Source organism: Cyprinodon variegatus, unplaced genomic scaffold (assembly GCF_000732505.1).
Source record: "Cyprinodon variegatus isolate N-32 unplaced genomic scaffold, C_variegatus-1.0 Scaffold158, whole genome shotgun sequence".
In the NCBI taxonomy this organism is placed as follows: Eukaryota; Metazoa; Chordata; class Actinopteri; order Cyprinodontiformes; family Cyprinodontidae; genus Cyprinodon; species Cyprinodon variegatus.
Genome location: NW_015150611.1, coordinates 681,262 through 695,577, shown reverse-complemented (window position 1 = coordinate 695,577; position 14,316 = coordinate 681,262). Strand labels below are relative to the sequence as shown.

Genomic DNA, 14,316 nt, shown 5'->3' with positions numbered 1-14,316 from the left:
TGCTTTCATCACACTCCTCCCAAAGTCCAAATAACATGACGGTCAATTATTCCTTTTCTAATGCATTTAGACATGAGTGTGTGTGTTCAGTAGCGTTTACAGCCTTGTACCTGTGATGAACTGATGACCTATACTGGGTTTAAACCACCTGTGGATCTATGGTGTATCACACACACATACACACACACACACACACACACACACACACACACACACACACACACACACACACACACACACACACACACAGCTTTGTTTTCGTGACATATGGGGATATTTCATTGACTTTCATTCATTTTATATGGCCTAATCCAGACCCCTACCCTTTTACCCTAACCCTAACTATTACCAAGATGTACTTAATCCTAACCTAAACTGAATTCACACCTTAGTCCTACACCTAACCCCAACTCAAAGAACAGAACTACCATATAGGGACCAGTTGAATGTCCCCATATGTACCTGTAAGTCCTTGCATGTAGGATATTTTTCAAAATACTTCCCTCACACACACATAAGAAGGGCTCCAAAAGATACCTAAAGAAACACAGAGATCTTAGTCCAGAGGAGCTCAGTTGCAACAAAGATGAGAAGGACCTTCAAGCTTCCAGACATCTAATAGAGGACCTGACCTGGAGCTGAACAGCCGCCACCCCACCCAGAGTAACCAGTGGTGAATGAGAGAAGAGTATTTATTAGGGCTGAAACAATTAATCAGATCAATCATGATTAATTGATTATTGAAATAATCGTCAACTAATTTAGTAATTGATTAATCGTTAACTGGACTATAAAGACTCTAAAAGATGCCTTTAGCTGCCAGAGTGACCCACTTAGAGCCATAAATATATGAATATTGTAAAAATATAAATAAAGATTTAGCATTTAAGATAAAAAAAAAGGTATTTTTCGTGTGTCAAAAAGTTTTCTTTAAGGAACCTTTAGATATCTGATTATTAATTGATTAATCGAAAAAATACTAGGACTAATTAATTTTCAATATAATTGTTAGTTTCAGCACTAGTATTTAAAAATAAAGATTTAGATTTAACATTTCTAGCTGTTTTCTGCCCTTAAATGTGTCAAATAAGTTGCCCCCCAAATCGAAAACTACAATCGGTAAAGTCAAAGAAAGCCGGTGTGACTCCTCCATATGGTGAAAGTGGATCAAATTCTTTCTTTTTTTTACTTTACCTTAATGAAGCTCATTTTCATGGGGGGAAACGCTACAGTCACACAAGCAAATTCATCATGCAAATACGCTTCGTTGAACCAGCATTCCCTTGAAAGATGCAAAGTATTCCTCCCTGTCATTGGAAACTTCTCCCTTCTGAGCAGACCCTTCTTAACGAGCCCTGCTTTATTTTCCCTGAGTACATGAACTTTGCCAGCAGATCTATTTGAGCTGAAGTTCCATTATGCTTACTGCGTTACTTTTCTCAGAGTGGCTGATGCTGCAATTAGCTGCTGGGCAGTTAGATTACACCTCTCAGGCAGAAGGGATGCAGATCCAGGGGGATTATTCCTTGGCTGGACTCTTTCCCCTCCACTACACTGATGTAGATGCTGGTGGTCTTCCTGCTTTGGTTCCATGTAATCAGTAAGCTGGTGTTATTAATATCAGTCTTTCCTTACTGCATGCAGTTGTTTTTGTTATCACTGTTATTTTTCCACACCTTTCAGAGGAAGAATCAACAAACACGGGTTTCATTTGTTGCAAGCCATGAGATTTGCAGTAGAGGAAATCAACAATGGAACAGGTCCATTGCATCTGCTACCAGGGGTAAAGCTCGGTTATCAGATGTACGACATCTGCTCTAACCCGGCCAGTGTCCTGGCCACGCTGGACCTGCTGGAGCAACAGTACCAAAGCTCCAGCAACACTCAAAAAGCTGTTGGTGTTATTGGGCCAGATAGCAGCAGCAAGAGTTTCACCCCTGCAGCTCTGCTGGGAGCTTATGTGATTCCACAGGTAGGAGGCTTGGTTCCCTTAAACGTACAAAATTCAAAGGCCCCCATTCTTGTAAAAAAAATCTCTCTTTTTTTTTTCGACTTACTAATCTGTTAGTTGTTTTAATGTTTCATATCCTAAAACATTTTGTTTTTACGTTTTTAAAACAGTAAAAATAGTTTTTTTTATGCAGATTTCATTTATTGCACAGAAACAAGCTTTCTGGTTTTTGCACCTATATATAAAAATGGTGGACATTCTCCATCAAGAATTTGTGGTGGACATCAGAACATATAGCAGGTTCATTATGAAAGTCCTGAAGTAGCCCCTGACTGTTGTAGCCTCACCACTGAACATACCTGTTGGGATGAAGCCCATTTTAATTAAATGTTGTAATAATATTTTATAATTGTCATAATATTTTTCCCCGAAGTCTTCTAGATTGTAAAGACATTTTTTGGTAAATGTGAGAAAGGATTCTGTGCTTATTTTGGGCAGCAGAGATTTTTCACATTCATAATTTTTTTCCCAAGTCTCTTCTTTGTAATTATTATCATCATGAACAAGAACACGGATATTTTCTAAGGCAAGGGAGCTCTATAGAGCTTCTTATGTTCTGGGTTTTTGATAACCTGGAGGAGTCATCATTGTGCTCGAGGAGTAATTTTGGAGAGATCAGTGAACTTTAAAAGGTTTACCTATTTCTCATATTTCTTTATTTGTTGATGACTTGACTCTGTGGGTTCACTGAAACCCCTAACCCTTAGAAATTGCTTCGTAAATCCTCCCTAGAATAATGTCTGTTTTTACATCTCTTTAGACTGAAGCAAGAAAATATGTCAGCCGCCTTCATGCTGACAACATGAATTATAGGTTAATCACTGTTAGTTCATGATTTAACAGCAGGATTGATTTACTGAAATACAGTTTTTTGGAATAGCTTTTCCCATTGTCAACTGTATTTTATGTCAAAGTTGATGGATTTTTTGTGCATCCAAATGCAGAACTGAAGAGGCGGAGAGGATTTATTGCAAAATTCAATGAAGAAGCAAAAATACAAAACCCATAGCCCAGAATCAATGGACAGAAACTCAGGGACCAGAAAATTAGGAGACACTAGAGATGAATAGTGCAAAGGAATGACTAGGATCCAGCAATGCGTAACTGTACAGGAGGTTTAAATATGGGAGACAGAAACTGTTGGAGGACTAATTAGCTGTTAGGGAGCTCGGTGTAGACAGAAGTACAGGTCCTTCTCAAAATATTAGCATATTGTGATAAAGTTCTTTATTTTCCATAATGTACTGATAAAACTTGAACATTAATATATTTTAGATTCATTGCACACTAACTCAAATATTTCAGGTCTTTTATTGTCTTAATACGGATCATTTTGACATACAGCTCATGAAAGCCCCAAATTCCTATCTCACAAATTAGCATATCGTGAAAAAGGTCTCTAAACGAGCTATGCACCTGATCATCTGACTCAACAAATTAACTCTAAACACCTGCAAAAGATTCGTGGGGCCTTTAAACCTCCCAGCCTGGTTCATCACTCAAAACCCCAATCATGGGTAAGACTGCCGACCTGACTGCTGTCCAGAAGGCCATCATTGACGCCCTCAAGCAAGAGGGTATGAGACAGAGAGATATTTCTGAATGAATAGACTGTTCCCAGGACCAGTGTCAACTACCCACAGTCAGTGATGGTCTGGGGTGGCATGTCAGCTGCTGGTGTTGGTCCACTGTGTTTTATCAAGGGAAGGGTCAATGCAGCTATCAGGAGATTTTGGAGCACTTCATTCCATCTGCTTAAAAGCTTTATGGAGATGAAGATTTCATTTTTCAGCACAACCTGGCATCTGCTCACAGTGCCAAAACCACTGGGAAATGATTTACTGACCATTGTATCACTGTGCTCAATTGGCCTGCCAACTCTCCTGACCTGAACCCCATAGAGAATCTCTGTGATATTGTGAAGAGAAAGTTGAGACACGCAAGACCGAAAACACTGTGGATGAGCTAAAGGCCACTATCGTAGCATCCTGGGCCTCCATAACACCTCAGCAGTGCCACAGGCTGATTGCCTCCATGCCACGCCGCATTGAAGCAGTCATTTCTGCAAAAGGGTTCCTGACCAAGTATTGAGTGCATGACTGTACATAATTATTTGAAGGTTTACTTTTTTGTATTAAGAACACTTTTCTTTCATTGGTTGGATTAAATATGCTAATTTTATTCTAATATTTTGAGAAGGACCTGTAAATAGAGGGAGTTAATTGTAAAGGAAAGGACACTAGGGGGCAGCAAAGAATAACCAGGGGAAACAGGAGCTAAAGGTAACTAGAAAGAACTTAAATAAGGCTAAAGGGGAATAAAACTAATGACTACAAAATAGGGAATGACCAAGGGGAAAACTGCAAGAGAAGAGGAGGGACTGAAAATAACCAAGGCTATGGAAAACATGACCCAAGAATAAATAACTAACTGAAATTAGAGCAAAACTAAATGCAAAAACTATTTAGATCTAGACAACATAGAACAAAACAAAGCATACTTGAGAACCAAAACAGTAAAAACTCAACAGAAACAAAAGGTCCAGAAAGTAAGATCATAACATTTTGTATGTTCTCTGGTTATCTTAGTATAGTTAAGATGTTTAATGATATGAAGTTTTGACACATGTCCCTACTTAAAATGATGTAAAATAATTTCTCACATCCTGATTGCCTACTGTAGATTTCATATGAAGCATCAAATGAAATGCTGAGCAACAAGAACATGTATCCAGCGTTCTTCCGCACAATTCCAAGCGATAAGAACCAGGTGGCAGCTATGATCCAACTGCTGGTTCGTTTCAACTGGAGGTGGATAGCTCTTTTAGGCAGCGACAATGATTACGGCCTGCAGGGTATGCAGAGCCTGTCAGAGCAAGCCTCTCAGTATGGGATCTGCATCCCATACCAAGGAGTCATCCCCACTGCTTCTGACAACACAGTTCAGATCATGAGGAACATGGTGGACAATATACTGAAAACCAAAGTGAACACCATTGTGGTGTTTTCAAGCAAGACAAGGTTCCATGGCTTCCTCCCGTATGTCCTGGAGAGAAATATAACAGGAAAGGTGTGGATCGGGACGGAGGACTGGTCACCTTCCACTCTAATATCTGGGATTCCTGGGATCCAGAGCATCGGGACTGTGATCGGCATCTCTGTCAAAGATGCTTCCATTTCTGGGTTTGACCTTTTCCAGAAGAATATGGTTGATGCTTCAATGCAGCACGCCCAGGATGACACCAATGTAAGCATTAGCAGTGATAACAGCTGTCTGCAGAGCAGAGACCTGTACTCCATCGCCAAGAACAACTTCTCCATGGATAAATACGACATCACCTCCTCCTTCAACGTCTATAAGGCAGTGTATGCTTTAGCTAAGGCTCTGCATCAGGCGCTTGATTGTGACTCTGGAGAGTGCAGCAAGAGAAGTGTGACTCCACCAGAGGTATGCCTCAGCAAGCACTTCTTTAATAGAGATTTCTTCATCAGCTAGTAAACAATATCTTTTTCCTTCTTTCCAGCTTCTGCCACTGCTCAGAAAGGTTCGGTTTTCTCTCAGCAACTCTTCTGTGTACTTTGACGTGAACGGTGACCCACCCACTGGGTATGATATCATCTCCTGGGTTTGGAGGGGCACGGAGTGGTCTCTCAGAGTGGTGGGCTCCTTCTCGCCGGATCCCATCACCCTCACAATAGATGCTGATCTGATTGAGTGGCACAGCAAGGGAGACTCGGAATCAGTATGGCCAGTTCTGTTTCATCTTTTTTTGTTAAAATCTTAATCATTTAGTTATGATGACACCTTGTTGTAATGGCATCATTAGCAATACTAAATTAACTGTACTTCCTAGTACCTTCTCACCTTCTTTGTTCTTCCGAAAAGAATCACATTTTTTAAAAGAAAATGCATGTTTTATAAGTTAAACCTTTAGATTTGACCTAAGTAGCAGTTTCTTTCCGCATCCTTTATGCATTTAGTTCTATCTCTTTTCATTTACATTTCTTAACCATATTAATTATTACCTGCTGTGTTTTGTTTTATTCTCTTTTCTTTCAAACCCTGCAGGAGGTACCTAAGTCCCTCTGCTCTCCACCTTGCCCAACAGGCCACAAGAAACTGCAGACGGGTCAACATCCTTGCTGCTTTGACTGCCAGCCCTGCCCCTCAGCCACATTCCTCAATAAAAGCAGTAAATAGTCGATTAATAGGCTCATAGCACTAAAACAATATACAAAACCTTAGATGGGATGTTTGCAGGTTAAATAAAGCAGAAAACTTGCACTGAATATGGTATAATATTCTGCTGTATAATGCTGTTTGCAGTCTTATTAAATATAATGAATAGAAAAGGACCCAGTGGCATCAGTTGGCCTGTAATTTATTTTACATTTAATAGAGAATAATATAAAATTATACTTGATGTAGATGCATGCTAGAGAAAACAGAATTTAAAGCCAATTTAGTTACTAATATGACAAAGAATATTAAATTTTTTCGGTTTCAGTATTATTTATTTGGACTTTACTTGCAAATGTATTTATCAAAGTCTTTGCTTTGCATGTATGATGACTTGGCCAAACATCAGTGATCTAGTACTTTTGATGAGGGATATCAAGATGAGGGGTTGTTGCAAATTTGATAACTTAATGTACAAGATCCTTTCAGACAGACTATGATAACAAAATTACATCAAAATGAATTAATTATATCATAATAGTGATAATATTACATCAAATATAAATAACCTAAATCTACCATTGCATTTCATAGGAAAAAAGGATTTGAATTAATTCATATTTCTGTGTAATTGGACAAGATCTGAACCTTTCTGCCTTGAGAACTTCCTGTATGACTTCTACCCATTTGGCAAAAATTGTAGCCAGTCATAAATGAGTTTTCTCGTCTAACAGCCAGCAGTTACAGTTTATGCTTCACTTAAATAAACCACATATTTTTCCTTTTTCAAACTATAACAAAAAAATAACAAATATGTTAAAGAAATATAGAATATTGCGGTTAATTTTTTTTGACAGAGAAAAATTACATGTAAAAATGACTTGACATCACTAGATATATGTTTTGTTTTTCCCTTTTTTTGTTTTTTTTCTTTCTAAAAACGGTTAAGAACGTAAAATAATTGTAACAAACATTTACAAATAATCAAGATGGTTCTATTAGTGAACCACATTTCTGCAAGAGTAAAAACATTAAAGATGAGGCAAAAGTTAGCAACTCAAGCAATGTTGACCCCAATTAATTATTTGTACTTTAACTACAGCCTAAAAGCTGAAAGTTACTGTAAATTAGTAATTGTATTGTGTGTTTAAGACCAATAGATGGCGCAAGTCAATTCAAACGCCATATTCTGACAGTAGAGATCTGTTTAAGGAAAATTCTACTCATGGGAGGTCACTCAAAAAACTGATTAAAAAAATGAAGGCAATGATAATAGTTAGTATGTGCCTGTGTGACTAAACTACAACATTTCTCGCTCAGTTTTATTCTTTTCTTTGTTTGTTTTTTCTTATTCTTTCAGAGCCAACAGAATGTCAGGCCTGCCTGCCGGAGCAGTGGGCTCCTCCATCCAGTGAGGAGTGTCTCAACAGGACTGTGATACTGCTGGAGTGGGACCACCCTCTCTCCATAGCTCTCCTCTTCTTTCTGGCCACCTGCCTCCTTCTGACCTTCAGCACCGCCATAATCCATTTGGTCAACCTCAACACGCCAGTGGCCAAGTCTGCGGGGGGCCGCACCTGCCTCCTGATGCTGGCAGCCCTCACCGTCGCCGCCCTCAGCACTTTGTGCCATTTTGGCCGGCCATCCCCTCTGGCCTGCATCCTAAAGCAGCCTCTGTTCACCATCAGCTTCGCTGTGTGTTTGGCCTGCATCACGGTTCGATCCCTCCAGGTTGTTTGCATCTTTAAATTTTCTTCCAAGCTTCCGCCGGCTTATGACAAATGGATGAAAAAACGGGGTCCAGAGGTCACCATCTTCCTGGTATCTGTCACTATGTTGTTCATCTCTGTGCTCCGGGTATCCCTGGACACTCCGCAGCCTTCACAGGACCTCCAGTTCTACCATGATAAAATTGTGAAGGAATGCAGTAAAACCCTCTCAATCGGCTCAGGCATTGAGCTGGCCTATGTCTCTCTCCTCAGTGTCCTCTGCTTTGCTTTCAGTTACATGGGGAAGGACCTTCCAGCCAACTACAATGAGGCAAAGTGTGTCACCTTCAGCCTGATGGTGTACATGATCTCCTGGATAAGCTTTTTTACCCTCTACCTCATCAACAGAGAAACCTTCACCATGGCTGCCCAGGTGTTTGCCACGCTCTTCAGTGTCCTGGCCTTCCTGGCTGGATACTTCCTTCCCAAAATGTACATTATCGTTCTGAGGCCACACATGAATACCACTGCACATTTCCAGAACTGCATTCAGATGTATACCATGGCCAAAAAATGAAGGTTTTAAGCATCAAAAACTACTTAATTTTGTTTTAAATGTAACATTATAGCCAGGAATTCCTACCTGTTTTATTTTGATGTGATTTGCCAGACAAGGAATCTGCAACCTGCGGTTCTGGAGCCACAAATGGCTCTTAGGACCCCTAACCCTTTTTTATCAGTTGGTAAATTCATACCATAGATACTGTTCTTTCATTATTTTGTGTTCTTTTGAGTAGAATCCTTTAAAAACCACAGGTTATATAGAACAAATAGAATATAGAACAAATAGTCATTTTTCTATTTTCTTTTTCTGTTGCCACGTGTAAAAAATAATCCTCAGTAGAGAAACATAATGAGAAAGAGAACGTGCTGAGATGAGATCAGTAAAGTTAAATATGGTGGAATTTTTTTTTTTGTCTTATTTGAGAACATAAACGGGAAGAAATCGGAATATCTTGGATTTGCTGATCCTTTCATTCTGTCTGCTTTGAAGGAAAGATATTTTCTCCACATCCACCTACTGATGAGTGATTTTAACAGATGTTTCAGAGGAAGGAAGGAAGGAAGGAAGGAAGGAAGGAAGGAAGGAAGGAAGGAAGGAAGGAAGGAAGGAAGGACATATCTACTCACACAGAGGCTTTCAAATAATCTGGCACTGTCTGTCTGCCAAGGAGCTGTATTTAACTGCAGGGGAAACAGGTGCATGGCATGAGTTTGATGTTGCAGAACAGCAGTGCATATTCTTGACTGCAGAGACTGTTAGTTTTATTTACCTAGTCTGATGTGATCCTAGTTTTGCATATTTACTAATGTTCACCTGCTGATGATGCTGATGATCAATTTTCAGTTTGCTGAGTTCTGAGGAAAGTTGGTTTCTCTACACTTTATTTAGTGATAAAACAATATACAAAGTAAAACAATAAAAAATATTATAAACATGTATCCGTTTTCCTTCCAGCTCACAATAATGTACTACTCTTTGGTGATCTAACACATCAAATTGCATTAAAAATTGTAGTTTGTTGTTGCAGTGCGCAAGGTGTGATAAGACCTTACAAATGTTACAAATTTGACAAAGATCCAAGGAGTATGAATACAACTGTTATACGTTTTAAAAACTCCACACAGTTCGGAAAGTCCTTCCTTTTTGGCAGCTTTGACAAGAAAAGGGATGTTTTCCATGTTCCAATTATGAGTGCAAGCTGGTTCCAAAAGCGAAGTCTTTAAACTGCAGCATGGCGTCACTCATGATTTAAAATACATGCTAAATCTACCTCTGGACGTGTGTGTGGGTGAGTGTGTGTGTGCGCTGTTGGCTGCTGTTTGTGAGGAGAGAGAGATGAAAGGACCCTTTGTAACCAGGAGGTCAGCACTATTGACCAGTAGATGTGTGAGTAGAGTCCGGGCTCAGCTTTCCCACAGTCTGTCTGTCCACTCGCAGCCAAAGACCCTCCGTCAACAATCGAAGTGTGCCACGGCTGAACAAGCAGGAGTTTTATTGTGGCAGCGCATAAAGGCCAAAGCAACGGCTGGAGTTCAGAAGTCTTATTCACATTTGATTCTGCTTCTATAACTGAAGAAAGGAACAAAACAAAAAAGACCACCGTAAATACAGTAAATTTTGATTCTTCTTCAAACTCATGTATCTAAATGTTTATATCCACAGAAAAAAAAACATTAATTTTAAATAAAAATAAAAAATCTTCTAATCAAAGTAAATTTCTTCTGCATTAAGTTATCATAGAAATATAAAAAAAATATTTTATCTATGGATTTATTTAAGAAAAAAATAATTTATAGCAGCAACAAATCAGTGATTTTAATCTTTCTTTTAACAGCTTCTCACTGGATGACACTGATCTATTAAGCTCTCTTTACTTATTCCCCAGACACCTATGAAGAGACGAGGTGGTCTCTATTCCTCTGGGTGGCTGCTGAGAGTCAGATAAGCAGCAGTTCCTGATGAGAGATGGAATGCTTATCACTATCGCTCTGATTCATTTAATTGGAATGGTTTTATCTCTGCTGGTCACCTTGATTTGGGATTTCTGGTGTTTCAAGCCAAAGCTTTTCCAAAGCACCACGTGGCTTTGTTATGGTAATATACAGTAAATGAGGAACAGGTCCTCCAGGGACACAAGGTCAGATGTTATAAAGCCTAGATATGCACCTCACAGCAGTTCTCTGTCCAACACACCAGGATGTCAGAGAAAGTGAACATCAGCTTTGCAAAAATGATTCTTTCGGATTTATTTAAGCCCAAGTTTGTTTATCGTAGACATTTTATTGGTATCCCCAGATCTTTTGTTAAAAGGTTGGTGACTTTACTGCAGAGTTGCTTTCACACATTGCATTATGTTTTAGCAATCATTGTTAGACTTTTAAAACTTATTACCGGTAAAGACAATTTTGTTATCATTATAGAGAGTATTTTACCACAGATACATGAAAATCATTTCATATTCCTAATCGTCTGATTCTTTTTCACTTACAGCTGTTTTATCTCTGCAAAGGTAGATAAGGGAAATAGGTCAGCAGAGTCACACAGACTTCAGATTATGAGAGAGAATATACTTCAAACGAATCACATTCTGGGCTTAAGAATATCTTAATTTCGCTTAATTTAACTAATTTCATCTTATTAGTTTCTTTATGAACACTTGGAATGATTGCACCTTACTCAGGTCATTCAACAGGACACAAATTCTTCTTCTGTAAAAGACTCATAATAGATTATCTAATCTGTAGATTCTCTTGTCCAATTTTTTTTTTAAAGACTTTACTTTTGTTGTTAAGAAGGACTGTTTTGCATATAGTTTGTGATTGCTAATAGCAATGTCAAAGGTTTGGAATCACCAAGTCACTTATTCATTGGTTCATGTTGAATAAATAGGCAGTTATTGTTCAAATAAAGAAATAAATGATTAGATGTAATATAGAGAGACTGATTGCTGTGACGTTGGTCTGCTTTATATGTTTGTGTGTTTCATTGTTATCCATTGAGTTGGTATCAAGCTTTTAACTGTAGGTCTTTTTAAAATATGCCAGAAAACATCACTTTTTTGTGGAATATTTTTTTTTTAATTTCTGCTTTTATTTTTAAATCAGAACACAGCTTGCCTCTTTTATTTGCAGCAATAGTAACAGTGTTAAAAAAAATACTAGGAATGATTTTACATGTACCGCTGTGACATAATCCAATCCCATGACAATGCAGAAAACCTTCTGCTTCAGTTTGCTTTAGGAGTTAGCTGTAGAGACAGAAGAACATTAGCTTGTGTCTTGGGGAACCATGTCTGTAATGATGCTCTGGTGCTTCAGAGATTTATGTCATTCACTCTAAAAACACTCTCACATAAAGTTAGGAAGAGCAGCAGGCCCACATCACCACTGGTCCTCCATCATACTTAACAGTAGGCATGAGTTTGGAAAGATTCAACTTTACTGGACTTCTCCAAAATGGAGTTCTGAAGTTTTTTTTTCCTAATCTCCCATAAAACCCTGTAAATGGTTACAAGATAATTGTGGTTTCACTGTTTCACCGTGTACCAGAGGAAAGCAGGCAGCTGTTCAGCACTATTCTAATGTTCATAGAAACTTTATACAGTTGAGTAGAGACAGGAATGTTTTAGTTGTATCTAAATTGGAGGTATTGTGGAGGCTATTAATATTTGTAAAGAACTGATATGGCAATTATTTTCTTTAACATAGATTTATGGAAATGTAATAAAAGCAATTATGCTTTGTTGGATATGAGGGACAAATTATTGCTGCAAAATGTCTTGGCTACAATTTAAAGATTTTAGAAATGAAATCATATGAAGGCATTTTAAGCATTTCATGGAGATTATTGAGCATAATTTTAATCCATTATTTCAAAATACAAAAAGAATAATACCACAAGTGCAAACTTTGTGCAGGTAAAGTAAGGTGATCATTTGTGAGAAAAGCAGCAAATAAGCAACTAGCAAACCTCTGGAGGTGCAATTTAGATCCACAGCTCAGGCGAGTGAACTAGAAGGAACGACTAAGATTTAATTCACTCCATAAATCTAACCTTTACAGAAAGGTGGCAAAAAAGAAGAAAACTAGAAGGAGCATTAGAAGCATTGAAATGAGAAACAAGTTATTCATGCCCTAGTGAACTAAAATGGAGCTTTTTAGTTTTCTACCTGTGGCAGAAATCTAACTCCTGAATATATCATCCCTACCCTAAAATCCAGTGGTGGCGGCATCATGCTGTGGGAACCTTTTTTTCTCTGTAGCAACAAAACAGCCCTGTTATTAAATCTGATGGAGGCTGTAGGCAACTTGAAAAAAATGATATTAGTAAGGAAAACCAAACCCCCTAACATACATCTGTTTAATGTTGGTGTATCACATAAAATCCCAACAAGGTACTAAAGTTGGAAGTTGAGACAAAAATATTGTAAACAAAACATCTGAGAAGTATGAGTGCTTTTAAATAAACCCTGTAAGGTTACTGTATTATTTATGCATAACAGGCCCCCTCTTATGTGAAGCACCTGTAAAATAAAGCAGGGTAAAGCAAAAAGTAGGATGAAATAGAACCATTTAACGAACATATTGGGATTTTTAAATACCTTCTAAGTACAGTGTTTATGTATGTTTTTTGTAAATATTGCATAATGTGTGTTACTTTATGATTCAAAGACTCTCAACTCAGATAGAAAATACTCTTTTTGAAGTGATTGCATTCTTTATTATTAATTGTCATACAAGCTTTAGAAAAATTAACAAAAAAAGCCTGAAACCTGAAGGAAAACATAAACACCAACATGCAAATCATACATCATTAGATACATCCATTTGTGTGCAGAAGCATGTAGAAAATAGGCTCAGACATAAAAGATTGGCATAATATAGTTAAAACAGAAGAGAAATATTCTCAACCAAGGCTGTCAGAAACATATACTGTCACATAAAGCAGACCCAAGATAAACTCCACCGGAGTAAACGTTCACATCATTTGACAAAAAAACTATCATCACTGAAATCCTCAGATTTTAACACAGAGAAAAACAAATGATTTCATAACATGGAGCGCATGGCTTTTACTTGTCCATCAATGTGATGAGACAATAGGTGAACCCACACTGAATGAGCAGGATGGAAATATATTTCCTACATATTGAGGGAGAGAATGATTCCCCCTCAGGTGTCAAAGAGTGGAGTCTCTACCATGGCCTCCACACAGAGCCTCTGCTGCTGCTGCTGTCCAGCTGTGTGCTGGGTCTGAGCGGGAAGCAGCTGCTGGCTCTCTGTGTCTGATGGGCAGTAGAGTCTTGATGCTGAAGGATCGGCTGAGGTCCAGCAGAGGCCTCTGTGGCTGATCCAACAGATAGCAAATGCACAGAGTCCCTCAGGCAGTGAGGGTAACTCTGGCTGAAGTCGCCCTGACAGAAGCCCGACTGCAGCTGCTGCTTCAGGAAGCTCACTGTCATCTCCAGGATGTCGGCTTTCTCCAGCTTGGAGTTGGGCTCCTGCTTGTGGAACTCCTTCTCCAGGATGACTTTGAGCTGCTCGATGCAGGTGTTGATACGGTCCCTGCGCATTTTCTCCACTATAGGCTTTCTTAACTAAGGAAGAAACAGCAGAAAGATAAGTAACCTACTTTCCCACTCTATGTGCTTTCAGAATCCCAAAAAATATGTTTATACTCACTTTGATGTTGTCTCTCTCAGACATCCTCAGCTGATGAACAGAGGAGTAGCTGTTGGGGCAGGGGGACATGTCTGTGCTAGTAAACTGAGACGCTTCTCGCAGGCAACTCTCTTAGCTCTAATGTCTCTGGAGGAGCTGCTCCAGCTTTTATACTGCCTCATTAACATAACA

General features: G+C 38.7%; 2 protein-coding genes across 2 annotated transcripts; one reads left to right on the top strand and one right to left on the bottom strand.

Moving 5' to 3' along the window:
• Positions 1 to 1,398: 1,398 nt before the first annotated feature.
• tas1r2 (taste 1 receptor member 2) lies at positions 1,399 to 8,826 on the top strand. The gene is made up of 6 exons (XM_015377751.1): positions 1,399 to 1,600; positions 1,684 to 1,972; positions 4,694 to 5,458; positions 5,535 to 5,753; positions 6,080 to 6,203; positions 7,551 to 8,826. The coding sequence occupies exons 1-6, from the start codon at positions 1,419 to 1,421 to the stop codon at positions 8,474 to 8,476; spliced, it is 2,505 nt and encodes an 834-aa protein (XP_015233237.1). The 5' UTR covers positions 1,399 to 1,418; the 3' UTR covers positions 8,477 to 8,826.
• A 4,344-nt stretch (positions 8,827 to 13,170) lies between these two features.
• On the bottom strand, positions 13,171 to 14,306 carry LOC107086656 (transcription factor HES-5-like). The gene is made up of 2 exons (XM_015377747.1): positions 14,146 to 14,306; positions 13,171 to 14,060 (listed from the first exon to the last, which is right to left on the bottom strand). The coding sequence occupies exons 1-2, from the start codon at positions 14,212 to 14,214 to the stop codon at positions 13,659 to 13,661; spliced, it is 471 nt and encodes a 156-aa protein (XP_015233233.1). The 5' UTR covers positions 14,215 to 14,306; the 3' UTR covers positions 13,171 to 13,658.
• Between the last annotated feature and the right edge of the window lie 10 nt (positions 14,307 to 14,316).

Coding starts and splice junctions, on each gene's coding strand:
- tas1r2 (XM_015377751.1), top strand. CDS start 1,419: ATGCTTACTGCGTTACTTTTCTCAGAGTGGCTGATGCTGCAATTAGCT. Junction 1,601..1,683: donor GCTTTGGTTCCATGTAATCA/GTAAGCTGGTGT, acceptor CACACCTTTCAG/AGGAAGAATCAACAAACACG. Junction 1,973..4,693: donor GAGCTTATGTGATTCCACAG/GTAGGAGGCTTG, acceptor TGCCTACTGTAG/ATTTCATATGAAGCATCAAA.
- LOC107086656 (XM_015377747.1), bottom strand. CDS start 14,214: ATGTCCCCCTGCCCCAACAGCTACTCCTCTGTTCATCAGCTGAGGATG. Junction 14,061..14,145: donor CTGAGAGAGACAACATCAAA/GTGAGTATAAAC, acceptor TTTCTTCCTTAG/TTAAGAAAGCCTATAGTGGA.